This window comes from Heterodontus francisci, chromosome 15 (genome assembly GCF_036365525.1).
Source record: "Heterodontus francisci isolate sHetFra1 chromosome 15, sHetFra1.hap1, whole genome shotgun sequence".
Lineage (NCBI taxonomy): Eukaryota > Metazoa > Chordata > Chondrichthyes > Heterodontiformes > Heterodontidae > Heterodontus > Heterodontus francisci.
In genome coordinates this window covers 95043888-95058209 of record NC_090385.1, presented here as the reverse complement: position 1 = coordinate 95058209, position 14322 = coordinate 95043888, and the positions used below count along the sequence as shown (strand labels likewise).

The window sequence follows — 14322 nt, the reverse complement described above, 5'->3', positions numbered from 1 at the left end:
TAAATATTGACCAGGACACTGGGGCGAATTCCCCTGCTCTCCTTCGAATACGGCCGAGGTTCCTTTATGTCCACCTGAAAACGCATACAGGGCCTCAATTTAACGTCACTTCTGAAAAACTGAACCTCCAATAGAGCAGCACTCCCTCAGTCCTTCACTGGAGTGTCAGCCAACATTGCGTGCTGAAACTTCATGGCTTTCTGACTCGGAAATGAGAGTGCTACCACTGAACCAAAGCTGCCCCTTTAGTCAGTAAAGAGCAAACTGAATCTACACAGTAAAGGGTTTTCTCCAATGGCTGTCCAGTGAGTGAGCCTTGCAGATCAATCCCCCATTCTCACCTGGTGATGGGGGTCCATGTACACAAAAAAATCATGCGAGTGTAAGCCTTTCTTGTTCTAAACACTCACTCAGTCTTATAATTCATTTTGACCCACGAATTACAAGTAAAAAAAAAAAAATTGATGAGTCTCTGAAAAGGTTTTATGCTTAATGGGGTTAGTTTATTTGTAACCACAATTACTGATTTAAAACCGGCACAGATTTCAAATGATGACAGCAAAATTAAAATGGTTACAGAAAAATTATTACAAATTTAACAGGTTAAGAAGAAAATAATAGTATGTATCAAAAATAATAAAATGACAAAATTACTTTGTTACGTTACTCCCAGAAAGTTAATGCTTCAACATTGTGTAGCATTAGAATAATGCTCAAATATGTTACCAACTAGTCATACAATCACCCAAAGTGACCATTCCCATTGATTGCAGGCTCTACTTCCGACACTCGGTCGGGTTTCTCCTTTCTGTTACTGTAGTGCTAGTCTCTCGCGACTGTAGTAAAGGTCTCCAATGTGTTGTTCAACCTCTTAGGCCCATCCCCTGATATGTGTTACTGTATTGACGGGCCATACCATCATATGAAGCTTCTTTCAAAAGCATTTGAACCCGCCCACAAAGCTGTCCATCTGTCTTTCACTTTCTCCAGTAATTTTCCATTATGTGAAGCCCCTTGCAGTCAATCTTCCGGAAAAAGATGTTTGTATTTTGCTGGAACACTATGCTTCATCTTATCTAAGTTGTACCATCTTCCCAAAGCCTAGTCTTCGTAAATTCAGATACCAGTGTCTGTCACTTGCCTGCACTATCTCTCTTGTTTTTCCTGATAGCATTTACTTTAGTTTCCCAGTTCAGCAGGTTTATTTTAGAAAGACTGAAATTTGCACAAGAGATTCGCTTTACCTTCCAATTTGGTTTGTCACAGGACTTGACGGGTAATATAGTGAATTTGTTTAAAAAGTGTTTTTTTTTGTCCTACATTCCTCCCTCAAGTGTCTAGTGTGAGATAAGACACTACAGCACTTCTAACATTTGTTCCCTTCCACATCAGTGGTGGTCTTGATAATATATCTCAGCTGTAGTAATGTTTGTTCCAGATTGGTTAATGTCCCCTTAAGGTTTGCTAAAGTTCAGGCAGGGGTGAAATGTTATAACCAAATTTAGTAATACATTTGAGCAAGTTGGATTTAAGCACATTATTTACAAGTGCTACAGTAACATCATGTTCTAACAATATTCATACTACTTAGCTACTTCACCCTACTCTGGACTATTAAGCACCTGCAATTAGTTATAGCCAAACCAAGATATATACTGTAGTAATCAAAAATAGAAAAATGCTGGAAATACTGCTCAGCAGGTCAGGCAGATGGAGAAGCGAAATGGCAAGTGACAGGAAGCTCGGGGTCGTACTTGTGGACTGAACGGAGGTGTTCCACAAAGCAGTCTGTGTTTTATCTCCCTAGTGTAGAGGAGACCACATTGTGAGCAGCGAATGCAAAATAGTCTACCTTGTTCCCACTCTGACATTTCTGTTCATGACCTGTTCCAAAGTTCCAATGAAGGTCAATGCAAGCTCGAGAAACAGCACCTCATCTTTTGACTGGGCACTTTACCGCCGTCTGGACTCAACATTGAGTTCAATAATTTTAGATCATAACCTCTGTCCTGCCCCCTTTTTTTGTTTTTTGTGTCTTTTTTTGCTGGTTCATCTTTTTTTCCCTCTTATTTCTTTCTTAATCCCTTTACTTTACATTTGGGCAGCTGCTATTCTACCATTCCAGGACCAGGGGTCACAGTCTAAGGATAGGGGTAAGCCATTTAGGAGTAGAGTAGAGATTTCTTCACCCAGAGAGTGGTGAACCTGTGGAATTGTCTACCACGGAAACAGTTGAGGCCAAATCATTAAATATTTTCAAGAAAGAGTTAGATATCGTTCTTGGGGCTAATGGGATCAAGGGACAAAGCTAGAACAGGTTGGATGATCAGCCATGATCGTATTGAATGGCGGAGCAGGCTCGAAGGGCCGATTGGCCTACCCCTGCTCCTATTTTTCTATGTTTCTATTCACATTTCATCCAAACACATATTTGTTTCTTGTCTCATTACCACTCCCTTTGACCTTGTACCATGAAATCTTTAGTTATTTCATCTGTCCTGCCCTCCACTCTATCACAGACCTTCCCTTTTGTTCTTCCTTCCCCCTCCCCCCTTTCATTTGCTCAAAACTTGTTACATTCCTAACTTTTCACAGTTCTGATGAAAGGTCACAGAAACACTGAAATGTTAATTCTGTTTTTCTCTCCACAGATGCTGTCAGACCTGCTGAGTATTTCCAGCATTTTCTGTTTTTATTTCAGATTTCCAGTATCCACAGTATTTTGCTTTTATATATATGGTGTAATTGTTATTTTAAATCATTAACAGTATTCAAACAGATACATTTCCTAATTAAGCGCTTATCCTAATAGGCAACTAGTGAGTATACTTGAGAAGAAAATATCCTTACTGACTTCTCATAATCAGCCCCTTCCTAACCTAGCTATTGCTAACAGGGGTACAGATTGGCACTCCCTACCTGTGGGTCATCTCACTCAATGATATTCCTTATCTTTTTGCAGGAATGCTAATTCTAAGTCATTAGCACAACAGCCCCGACAAACAAATTTCTCTGCAGCACCTGTGGAAGAGCCTGTCACTCCAGAATTGGCCTTTATAGCCACTCCAGGCGCTGCTTCACAAACCACTGACCACCTCCAGGCGCGAATCCATTGTCTCTCGAGATAAGGAGGCCCAAAAGAAAGAAGCACATAAATACATACAATTCAGGCAACAGATCATGATGCAGACAAAGAAAATCATAATACAGAAAGCTACATTTTACCAAATCCTCAATAAATCAAAGCTTAAAAGATTCTCCAGCTCTCCCTTTCATATCACAGACTGGTTACAGCACAGAAGGAGGCCTTTCAGCATGTCGTGTCCATGCCAGCTCTCTGCAAGAGCAACTGTCCTAGTCCCACTCCCCTACCTTTTCCTCATAGACCTGCAAATGTTTTCCCTTCAGATAATTATCTGATTCTTTTTTGAAGGCCTCGATTGAACCTGCCTCCACCACACTCTCAGGCAGTGCATTCCAGATCAAAACCATTTGCTGTGTAAAAACATTTCCACATGTCACTGTTGCTTCTTTTGCCAATAACCTTAAATCGGTGTCCTCTGGTTCTGGATCCTTCGGTCAATGGGAACAGTTTCCCCCTATCTACTCAGTCCAGCATGATTTTGAACACCTCTGTCAAATCTCCTAGTATAACGAGGAGAACAGACCCGGCTTCTCCAACCTGTCCACATAACTGAAGGTCCTCATCCCTGGAACCATTCTCGTGAATCTTTTCTGCACCTACTCTAATGCCTTAACATCCTTCCTAAAGTATGGTGCCCAGAACTGGACAAGTCACATCTACACTTGCCTGACTTTCATTAGAACATTATGGACTTCTTAGAAATTCTGTACAGATTGAATTCTCATTCTGCCAATGTTGTGCTGGTCCTTTCCCAAGTTTCTTTTATTAACTCAGACATCAACTGGATTTGATATCACAGGCACCAGCTGGTAATGTACATCAGAGTACGATATCATCTGAGTCGAGACTATTTCTAATCCATTTAACGTTCTGTGGTAACTGAACTTACCGTGGGCCTGGCCTTATCCACAGTACAGTGCAGGCCCTTGTACAGGCTCAAACACACCCACGCTCATGTAGTTTCATACCATCACCTGGCTTCGCACCTGCCATTCCTGTGGCTGACTGGGAAAATCCTTCGTTGGATGGCACGCAGGTGATTTTTCCAGTTCCCATTTGGTGGTGTGATTTTCCTATCTCTAAAGGATCATAGCAGATTTAAGTAGGTGTAGGCCATTCAGCCTATCGAGCCTGCTCTGCCATTCAAACAGATTATGACTGATCATCTACCTCTATGCCATTTTTCCCCACTATCCCCATATCCCTTGATGTCAGTAATATCCAGAAATCTATCGATTTCTGTCTTGCACATACTCAATGATTGAGCTTCCATAGCCCTCTGGGGTACAGTATTCCACTGATTCACCACCCTCTGAGTGAAGGAATTCCTCCTCTCTGTCTTAAATGGCCTGCGCCTTATTCTGAGACTGTGTCCCCTGGGTCTAGACTCACCAGCCAGTGGAAACATCCAATCCACATCTACCCTGTCACACCCTGTAAGAATATTGTAAGCTTCAATGAGATCACCTCTTATTCTTCGAAATTCTAGAGAATACAGGCCCAGTTTCTGCAATCCCTCCTCATAAAACAATCCTGTCATCCCAGGGATTAGTCTGGTGAACCTCCATTGTACTCCCTCTATGACAAGTATATCCTTCCTTAATTAAGAGATCAAAACTCAATACTCCAGGTGTGGTCTTGCCAAGGCTTTACACAATTGCAGCAAGATTTCTTTACTCCTGTAATTAAGTCTCCTTGCAATGAAGGCCAACATACCATTTGCCTTCGAATTACTTGCTGCACCTGCATGCTAACTTTTAGTGACTCATGAACAAGGACACTCAGGTCCCTTTGGACATCAACACTTCTCAACCTCTCACCATTTAAGAAATACTCTGCCTTTCTGTTTTTTCTACCAAAATGCATTACTTCACATTTATTCACAATATATTCCATCGGCCATGTTCTTGCCCATTCACTTAGCCTGTCCAAATCCCCTTGAAGCCTCCTTCCATCCTCCTCACAACTTGCACTTTCACCTAGTTTTGTGTCATCAGCAAATTTGAAAATATTACATTTGGTCCCCACATCCAAATCACTGATATAGATTGTGAACGGCTGTGACCCCAACACTGATCCTTGCGGTACCCCACGAGTAACAGCCTGCCATCCTGAGAATGGCCCGTTTATTCCTACTCTCTGTTTTCTGTCTGTTAACCAATTCTCAATCCATAGCAGTATATAACCCCCCCAATCCCATGTGCTCTAATTTTGTTTACTAACCTCCTGTGTGGGACCTTATCAAAAGCCTTCTGAAAATCCAAATACACCATAGCCACTGGTTCTCCTTTATCTATGCTACAAGCAATATCCTCAAAAAACTCCAACAGGTTTGTGAAACATGATTTCCCTTTCACAAATCTGTGCTGACTCTGCCCAATCATATCATTATTTTCCAAGTGTCCAGTTATCTCATCCTTTATAATAGATTCTAACATTTTCCCTACGACTGACATCAAACTAACAGGTCTGTAGTTCTCCGTTTTCTCTCTCGTTCCCTTCTTAAATAGTGGGGTTACATTTGCTACTTTCCAGTCTGCGGGAGCCCTTCCAGAATGTAAAGAATTTTGAAAGATAACCACCAATGCATCCACTATCTCTGTAACCACTCCTTCAATACTCTGGGATGTAGCTCATCTGGTCCAAGGGATATATCAACTTTCAATCCAGTTAATTTTTCAAGTACTACCTCTTTGATACTAATTTCTTCCAGTTCCTCGTTTTTCCAAGTCCCTTGGTTCCCGAGTATTTCTGGGCGAATTTCTGTCTTCCTCCGTGAAGACAGACACAAAGTAATTATTTAGTCTCTTTGCCATTTCCCCATTCTCCACCACAAATTCTCCTGTCTCTGCCTGTAATGGACCTATATTTGTCCTTGCTGATCTTTTCCTTTTCACATACCTAAAGAAGCTTTTACAATCCACCTTTACATTTCTCACTAGCTTGCTTTCATATTCTCTTTTCCCTTTCTTTATCAGTTTCTTGGCCCTGCTTTGTTGGATTCTAAATTGCTCCCAATCCTCAGTCTCACCACTTTTTTCTGGAGACTTTATAGGCCATTTCCTTTGATCTGGTGCAATATTCAACTTCTTTTGTTAGCCACAGTTGATTCATCTTTCCTGTTAGGTTTATGTGTCTTAGAGGAATGTATGTTTGTTGTAAACCATGTAATACTTCTTTAAATACTAGCTATAGCCTGTGACCCATCAAATCTTTTAATGTATTTTCCCAATCCGCCATAGCCAACTTACCCCTTATACCTTCATAATTTTCTTTGTTCAGATTTAAGACCCCAGTTTCAGAATGAACTATATGTCTTTCAAACTTAATGTAAATTTCAACTTATTGTGGTCACTATTTCCTAATGGCTCCTTTTACAGCAAGGTTATTAATTAGCCCTTTCTCATTACACAATACTGAATCTTCTATCCTAAGTAGGGCATCCCATTAATTACAATTCTATCTCATTTGTGATCCCTGGAGGAAATTTAACTGTCCAATACAGTATTCTCATAATACCTGTAAAACAAAAATCCTAAATTCCCAGTGGCCCTAGTTATTAACACATTTTGTTTGTTCATTATTTTAGATGACCTTTTATTTCCTCAAAAGTAACTCACTACATTTTGCCTGACATTTCTTTTCATTTCACAATTGTCCCAAATTCAAATAGCAGTGTTGTTGGGCTGAAAGGTTTTGTCAATATTTTATTTATTTCTCCCCAAAAGAAACTTTCTTTTTCTTGATACCTCAGGAGCTACCTAGATGCTTTTCATTTGTGTTTTGTTTAAATGTAAATTTGATTATCCACTTAAACCTCAAGTAAATTTTCCCTTTGAGTGCTTGAAATAGCAACTCATCAATGAATTTTATCAATTCCAATCTCAAACATAATGATGCCCAGGCTTGGTGGTTTTACGTGTTGTTTTGCAATAAAGACAGAAGTGCTTGCAACTAGTTTAGAGATAACTTCTATATCTACCCTTCTCAAGCATTTTGTCTCAGAAGATAACAAATGGCCTGAATGAGTCAAGGCCAAGTCTAGCGAAAATCATCACCATGCTGTGACATTTGGGGCTGGATTTTACGTTGGGTGGATGGGAGCTGGCCACCAACTTAAAAGCCGGTGGCGAACCCTCTTCCGCCTAGCCCGGGGATCCATCCCGCATTTTACGGGTCCCTGGCCTTTAAATTTTCCAAGGTGGGACTTCCACCCGCTTGAGGGACTGCAGCCCAGCTGAGGACATGGAGCCAGGACTGCAGGTAAGTTTGGGTTGCCTCGCCGGGGGTAATCAGTCGTGCCCCAGCGAGGCAAGGGTGGCCGTTTGGTGGGAAGTGGGGGGCGTCTTGGGTCCTGCGGGTGGTTGGGGAAGCGGGGGCGGCCCTCAGTTGGCATCCTGTGCCTGATTGTCAGGGCACCCCCCCCCCCCCCCCTTCCCCTGTGAAACTAGCCAGCCTTTCCCTTCTCCTGGACGCCGCTTGCCACGGGTAAAATCCCTGAGGTGGCATAAAATTCCAGCCTTGATGTCTACAGTAGGCTTTTAAATGCTTAAACATTGCTGGATTTGTTGCTGCAATATCAGTGCTCATGTTACCCTGAAAACATTGGTACCTGTTTTTAAACAAAAACACAAAGAGTCATTGTGGCTCTGCCCAAGAGCCCACTGGGGTAATTTGTCCAATCATATCTGTCAATTTAGAAACTAAACATTTAGTAATGCCGAAAATATACATTTACACTCAGTAATACAGATGTTGTGTAGTGAATCAAAAAAGACAGCTGCCAGCAGAAAGGGTTAACTTCGCTGCCTGTTTGAAAGGGGGTGGAGGAAACTTCTCATATGCACGCTATTGTAATTTTGAAAAAGTCTTTCCCAAATGAAAAAGAACCAAACTCCATTTTAACCTTCTTTCAAATTTTGGGTATCTTTTCTTCAACTTTGCCCAAATGTTATCCTTAAGGATTAGAAACAAGAGAAATCAATCGTAACAGTATCAACTTTGAAGGAAAACATTCTGATCAGGGAAGACAGCATTTTAGATTAAACTCCAATTGTTTCCAAACTTTTTAATATTTCTTTTGTAACTCAAGATTTTCTTGGTACAGCCAAGATTATTAAACAACCCGAATCACCTCAAATATTCTGAATTCCAATTTGCATGGTTAAACATTTAAGAAATTCAAATCTGCCAATATTTTATGTGAAAACTTTGATCTAAAGACTCCTGCATATTCTGTCATAATAATCAATATTTAATTGTGGCCCTAATGAAATTTGTGTTTTCTCAACTTAACAGGTTGGTTAACCTTTTAATGCTTCCAATTTAATTGAAACCAACACTTATTTACTAAACATAGATCAGAATAGCACATGCTTTAAGAAAAGATAAATTGCATCATTTTCCCTGTTTCTTTCTCAGGCACCTTTCCAAATGACTGTAATAAAACTAAAGAATAGGTTAGCTTTCACTGTTGAATAAAACCTTCAACATTCTTACACCAAAAAGAGTTAACAATGATGGAGTTGTTAGCATTCACACTAGTGTGTTAGAGAGACAACACTGCAACCTTGCAATCCTGTAGGCAGAGAAGGGGACACAATCTTTCTCATATCTCCTTTATTTATCCTTTTACTCCCTTAAACTAATTTTCAGTATCTGATGTTTGTTTCTTAACCTAATTTGAAAAAACAGTCAGTATGACATATCTTTAATTTAAACTGCAAAAAAGCAATAGCAGTTTTTTTTGAAAAACTCTTGTCCAAAAAAATCAAAGTCTTTTGAAAAGTTCAAATTGGATTTCTGCCAGACATATTCAAGGCTTCAAGCCTGAAGCTTATCTCTTACAAAACAAACTCTTTGCTGCCTTTCACAATTGCAAAACTAAATTTTAGATTAAAATAAAACCAACACCAACATCTTCAATTTAAAATGTAATTGGTTTTTATATCTCAATTCAGGGTGCACAATTTCAAATTGAAATGAATGGACTCTACAATCATATTCACACTTTCAGACTTCTATACAATTTAGAAATATAGATTCCTGTAATGGGTTATGAATTCAAAATGCCACAAATCTGTGTTATATTCCCAAGTCTCGAGACTAAGTAACGCACAGCTTCAGCCAGTTCATAACCAAAACATGACTCAAGTTTCCCACAATAATACACAGAGAGGACAAGTAATGAACTTATGCTTCTAACATTAAAGTCCAGACTATGAAGGGTTAACTACTTCTAGCTCTGCAGAGAAGAGCACAGGTGTGTAGTCATGAACAGACTCTCATTTGCTGGAAGCTTTCCACCATCTCATACATAGATAATGAAAACAAAATTTAGTTGCCTTTCCCTTAAAAACAGAACATGACACCTATTCCTTTCTCACAGTAGTTTTAACTTTTGCTGTGGGCCTTTTTTAACTTACTTCTTTTCCTCTTAACAGTCCTCCCTCAACCAGGGTTTACTTTTATGCCACCCTTTTTTAACAACTTTTGAATGCCATATCTCTACATCCTTATCTAACTCCTGAATTATTTCTTCACATTCTGCATGGTTCTCTTTTCCCTTTCTCTTTAGAACTGACCATGTGCTATCCTTATTGCAGCTTCCAAGTCCTCATTCTGTGTTTTGCATTTGTGCACACTCTTTCCATTCACATGCTTCCTTTTCCCATTTGTCAGTAACTTCTGTTTCTCCAATACCTGATTTTCTAGGTTTTGAATATCAATGAGCTGGTGCTTTTGCATCCCCAGTTTTCACTTTCGTCACTTAGTTCCTTTAACGACTGGTTGACCACAGCCTGCCAAACACTGGCGTTTGTGCTTTTTTCCTCAACTTCTTGTCTTAACCTGAACTTTTTGCATTCACCATTTTTAAACAGTCTCTGATATGCCATAAGCCAAACAGTTTTCAGCATGCCAGGGCAGCAGTTGGAACCTTGCATCCGTTGTTTTGCTGCACACACTTGACTATCTCTACATAGGATCATTCAAATAAAGCCCTCATTTAAATGAGCATTTCCTGCTATATACTTAGTTACTAGTTCATCCATGGTTTTTCTCTTCAAATTTGAGTGTTTCATTTTATTCTGCTCAACACAGGCCCACCCCGGGACTCCACTTGTGAGCCTTTCTTGTTTTAAACACTCACTCAGGTTTATAGTTCTCCATGACCTTTTGGTCAGCTATGTGGCCTTGTCCAATCTACACCTTATTGTTTGCCTTTGCTCCATGACCTTTTGGTCAGCAATGTGGCCTTGTCCAATCTACACCTTCTCCTTTGTTATCTCTTGCCCCACCCCCGCCTCACTTGCTTATAACCTTTTACATTTCTAATATTTGTCAGTTCCGAAGAAGGGTCACTGACCCGAAACGTTAACTCTGCTTCTCTTTCCACAGATGCTGCCAGACCTGCTGAGTGGTTCCAGCATTTCTTGTTTTTATTTCAGGTTTATTGTTCGTTTTGACCCATGAATTACAAGAGAGCAAATTTATGACTCACTCAAAAGGTTGTTGTGCTTAATGGGGTTAGTTTATTTGTGCCCATGAACACAGATTTAAAACAGACACAGATTTAAAATGATTACAGAAAACTGGTTGAGAAAGAAGAGGAAAGAAAACAATTTTTTAAAACTGCTTTGTTATTGTACTCCCAACAAATGAATGCTTCAACAATATGTAGCATTAGAAAACCCAAATATGTTACCAACTATGTTGAACCCCTGTTCAGAGGATGGGCCTGTGTTACTTTATTTACATGCCAGACCATCGTATGAAGCTTCTTTTAAAAGTACAATACCTAATTATATTCTACTCCCTTTGTTTAAACCATATGATTTGAACCCGCCCAGAAAGCTGTCCATCTGTCTTTCACTTTCTCCAGTAATATTCCATTATGTGAAGCCTCGTGCAGTCAAACTTCCAGAAAATGATGTTAGTATTTTGCTGGAACACTATGTTTCTTCTTATCATCTTACCATCTTCCCAAGGCCTAGTCTTCATAAATTCAAATACTAGTGTCTCTCGCTTGCCTGCACGATCTCTCTTGTTTTTCCTGATAGCATTTATTTTAGTTTCCCAGTTCAGCAGGTTTATTTTAGAGAGACTGATATTTGCACTAGAGATTCTGTTTTCAGTCCAGTTTGGTTCGTCGCAGGACATGACAAGTAATCTAGTCGAGCATTTTGCCGCGAATCTGTTTTAAAAATGTCTCTTTTTTTTTGCCTTACAAGATGCTGTTCTGGAATGAGGAACTTTGCTTTTCTTTTTTATGCTCCCTCCTCTTTTCCTGTCTTCCCCCTTTGTATTAAAGTTATTATTTCATCTACTCATTAACATGTTTGTGTTTTTTTTAAACTTAAAAATTCCCCGGTATAAGGAGTAAGATTAAGAAACTCTTCTACACAAAAGCTGGTAGAAGTTTGGGACTCTCTTCTGCAAACGACAATTGATACTGAATCAGATGTAAATTTTAAACCTGAGGGTGATAGATTTTTGTTAACTAACGACATTAAGAGATGAGAGAGGTCACAGAAAAGCATTGATCTCATTGAATTGGGGAAAAGGTTCGAGGGTTAAATGGGCTACTGCTGTTTCTGTGTAATTGATTGCCCTATGATTACAGTTTATCCCCCTCACTCCCTTCACTTACCATGTGTGTTGGGAATGCACTAGTGTTCTTTGTTACCTTGGCACTAAATATAGGGAAATAAAAAGAAAGACAGACTTCCATTTATAGAGTACCTTCCACAACCTCAGGATGTCCCAAAGTACTTTCCAGCCAATGAAATACTTTTGAAGTGCAGTCACTGTTGTAATGTTGAAAATGTGGCAGCCAATTTACACACAGCACATTCAGCAATGTAATAATAACCAAATATTCTGTTTTAATGATGTTGGTTGAGGGATAAGTAATTGCCAAGATCCTGTTCTCTTTGAATAGTCTCAGTGGGATCTTTTCTGTCCAACTCAGATGGCAGACTGGGCCTTGGTTTGCTGGCACCTCTGACAGTGCAGCACTCCCTCAGTGCTGCAGTGGAGTCAGACTAGATTTTGTGCTTGTGTCTCTGGGATGGGGCTTGAACCCACGACTGCCTTATTTGGAGGCGAAATGCGACCAGTCAAGCTGACATCTTGTTTTTTTTTTCTGAATTGATTTGGCCCTCATCCTAAGCATTAGTGATGACTTTTCTATACTGTTGTACCTCATAGAACTCTGCTTTGTTCCCATGTAGAAGGATTCTTCCTTTTATGACTTTAGAGGGACTTTATTAACGAGATCTGTATTGTTCTTTGTTAGTAAATGTTTTCCCACCTCTGAAGTAAACATCCTGGGATGTTTTAGTGTGTTAAAGGTTCTTATATAAATCAGAATTGGTGTTCCAAACATCTGGTGGTGTATTTAAAAACATATTTATTGACAGTAAAAGCCGATGGCAGGAGTGGTTTGGAGGAGTTTTTGAGCTAGGTAGTATAAGAGAAGTTAATGAACTACTCTTGACGCTCAGGTACTGCTGTGTGAATGAGTGCAAACTACTGATGTTAATTCAGATGCCTCACCCTGTTAGACCATGTGACTGCTTCAGATTCAATGACATTAATGCTCTCTGTTTAAAGAGGAGGTGCAACCGATTAATAAACAGAGGAAAGTCTTGCATTTAGCACCGCAGCCTCACAGCTCCAGCGACCCGGGTTCAATTCTGGGTACGGCCAGTGTGGAGTTTGCAAGTTCTCCCTGTGTCTGCGTGGGTTTCCTCCCACAGCCAAAAGACTTGCAGATTGATAGGTAAATTGGCCATTATAAATTGCCCCTAGTATAGGTAGGTGGTAGGGGAATATAGGAACAGGTGAGGATGTGGTAGGAATATGGGATTAGTGTAGGATTAGTATAAATGGGTGGTTAATGGTCGGCACAGACTCGGTGGGCCGAAGGGCCTGTTTCAGTGCTGTATCTCCAAATCAAATCAAAATTTATACAACACCTTTCCTGACCTCAGGATGTTGCTAAACCCTTTACAGCACTTTGAAATGGAGTCAGTGTTGTCATGTCACATCCACCTGAGAGGACAGACATTTAATATTTCATATGAAAACAAGCACCTTCAACAGTGCAGCTCTCACTCAGTGCTGCCATCCTAGATTATGTGCTCAAATCCCTGGAGTAGGACTTAAACCCACAGCATTCTGACTCAAATGTGAGAGAGTGCTAGCACTGAACTAAAGGCTGACACCTTAAAGACAAGGCTACCTTGCAACAGGGTTCTTCCTGAATCAGCTGCAGGATAACTCATTGAAAAAGATTGTGCTTAAAAGTTTAAATTATGCAGTACTTCGTTTGGCATCACCTTAAAAAAGATCGAATATGTAACAAACTCCAGCACAAAGACTCTGGAATTGACACACCATTGTTACAGGAAAGTCTGTAAACATTGTCGACACTGCCCCTTTTACCAAGAGTAGCAGTAATGTCAGAGTAAATGCAGGGCCGTTAACATCTTTACAAATGGGCTGTTAATGGGTTCATTCACTGTCTAATGCTCATTTGTCACCATCTCACTCCCAAACAGGCGCTCACTGAATACAAACTGGATTTCCTGCAAATAGTCTGCAATCACGAACACTTCATCCCTCTGAATTTGCCGGTGTCTTTTGTGAAGAGCAGATTTCAGCGGATCCAAGGTGCAGTAATAATCATCATCATTAACTCTTCATTAATTCTGAGAGCTGCTTTGAAGAAAGAACTTTGGTTTAATTCTATAGCACCTGTCTCTTCTGTGTGTTAGAACCTTGTGGGCGGCAATATCAATGCATGTCGCTGTATAGGCCCAGATGAGATGTATCCCAGGCTGTTATATGAGGCAAGGGAGGAGATAGCAGGGGCTCTGACACAAATTTTCAAATCCTCTCTGGCCACCAGGAGAAGTGCCAGAGGACTGGAGGACAGCGAATGTTGGGTACCATTATTCAAGAAGGGTAGTAGGGATAAACCAGGTAATTACAGGCCAGTGAGTCTAACAGCAGTGGTAGGGAAACTATTGGAAAAAATTCTGAGGGACAGGATTGATCGCCACTTGGAGAGGCAGGGATTAATCAAGGACAGTCAGCATTGCTTTGTCAGGGGGAGATCATGCCTAAGAAATTTGATAGAATTTTTCGAGGCGATGACTAGGTGTGTAGAT

The 14322-nt window shown here is 40.2% G+C and overlaps 1 protein-coding gene across 1 annotated transcript in view; it reads left to right on the top strand.

Moving 5' to 3' along the window:
• LOC137377449 (dedicator of cytokinesis protein 11-like) overlaps window positions 1-14322 on the top strand; it is a 322059-nt gene that overhangs the window by 191435 nt on the left and 116302 nt on the right. Inside the window, exon 30 of the mRNA XM_068047028.1 lies at window positions 13711-13822. Coding sequence (XP_067903129.1) covers window positions 13711-13822 — 112 coding nt within the window. The remainder of the gene's footprint in view (window positions 1-13710; window positions 13823-14322) is intronic.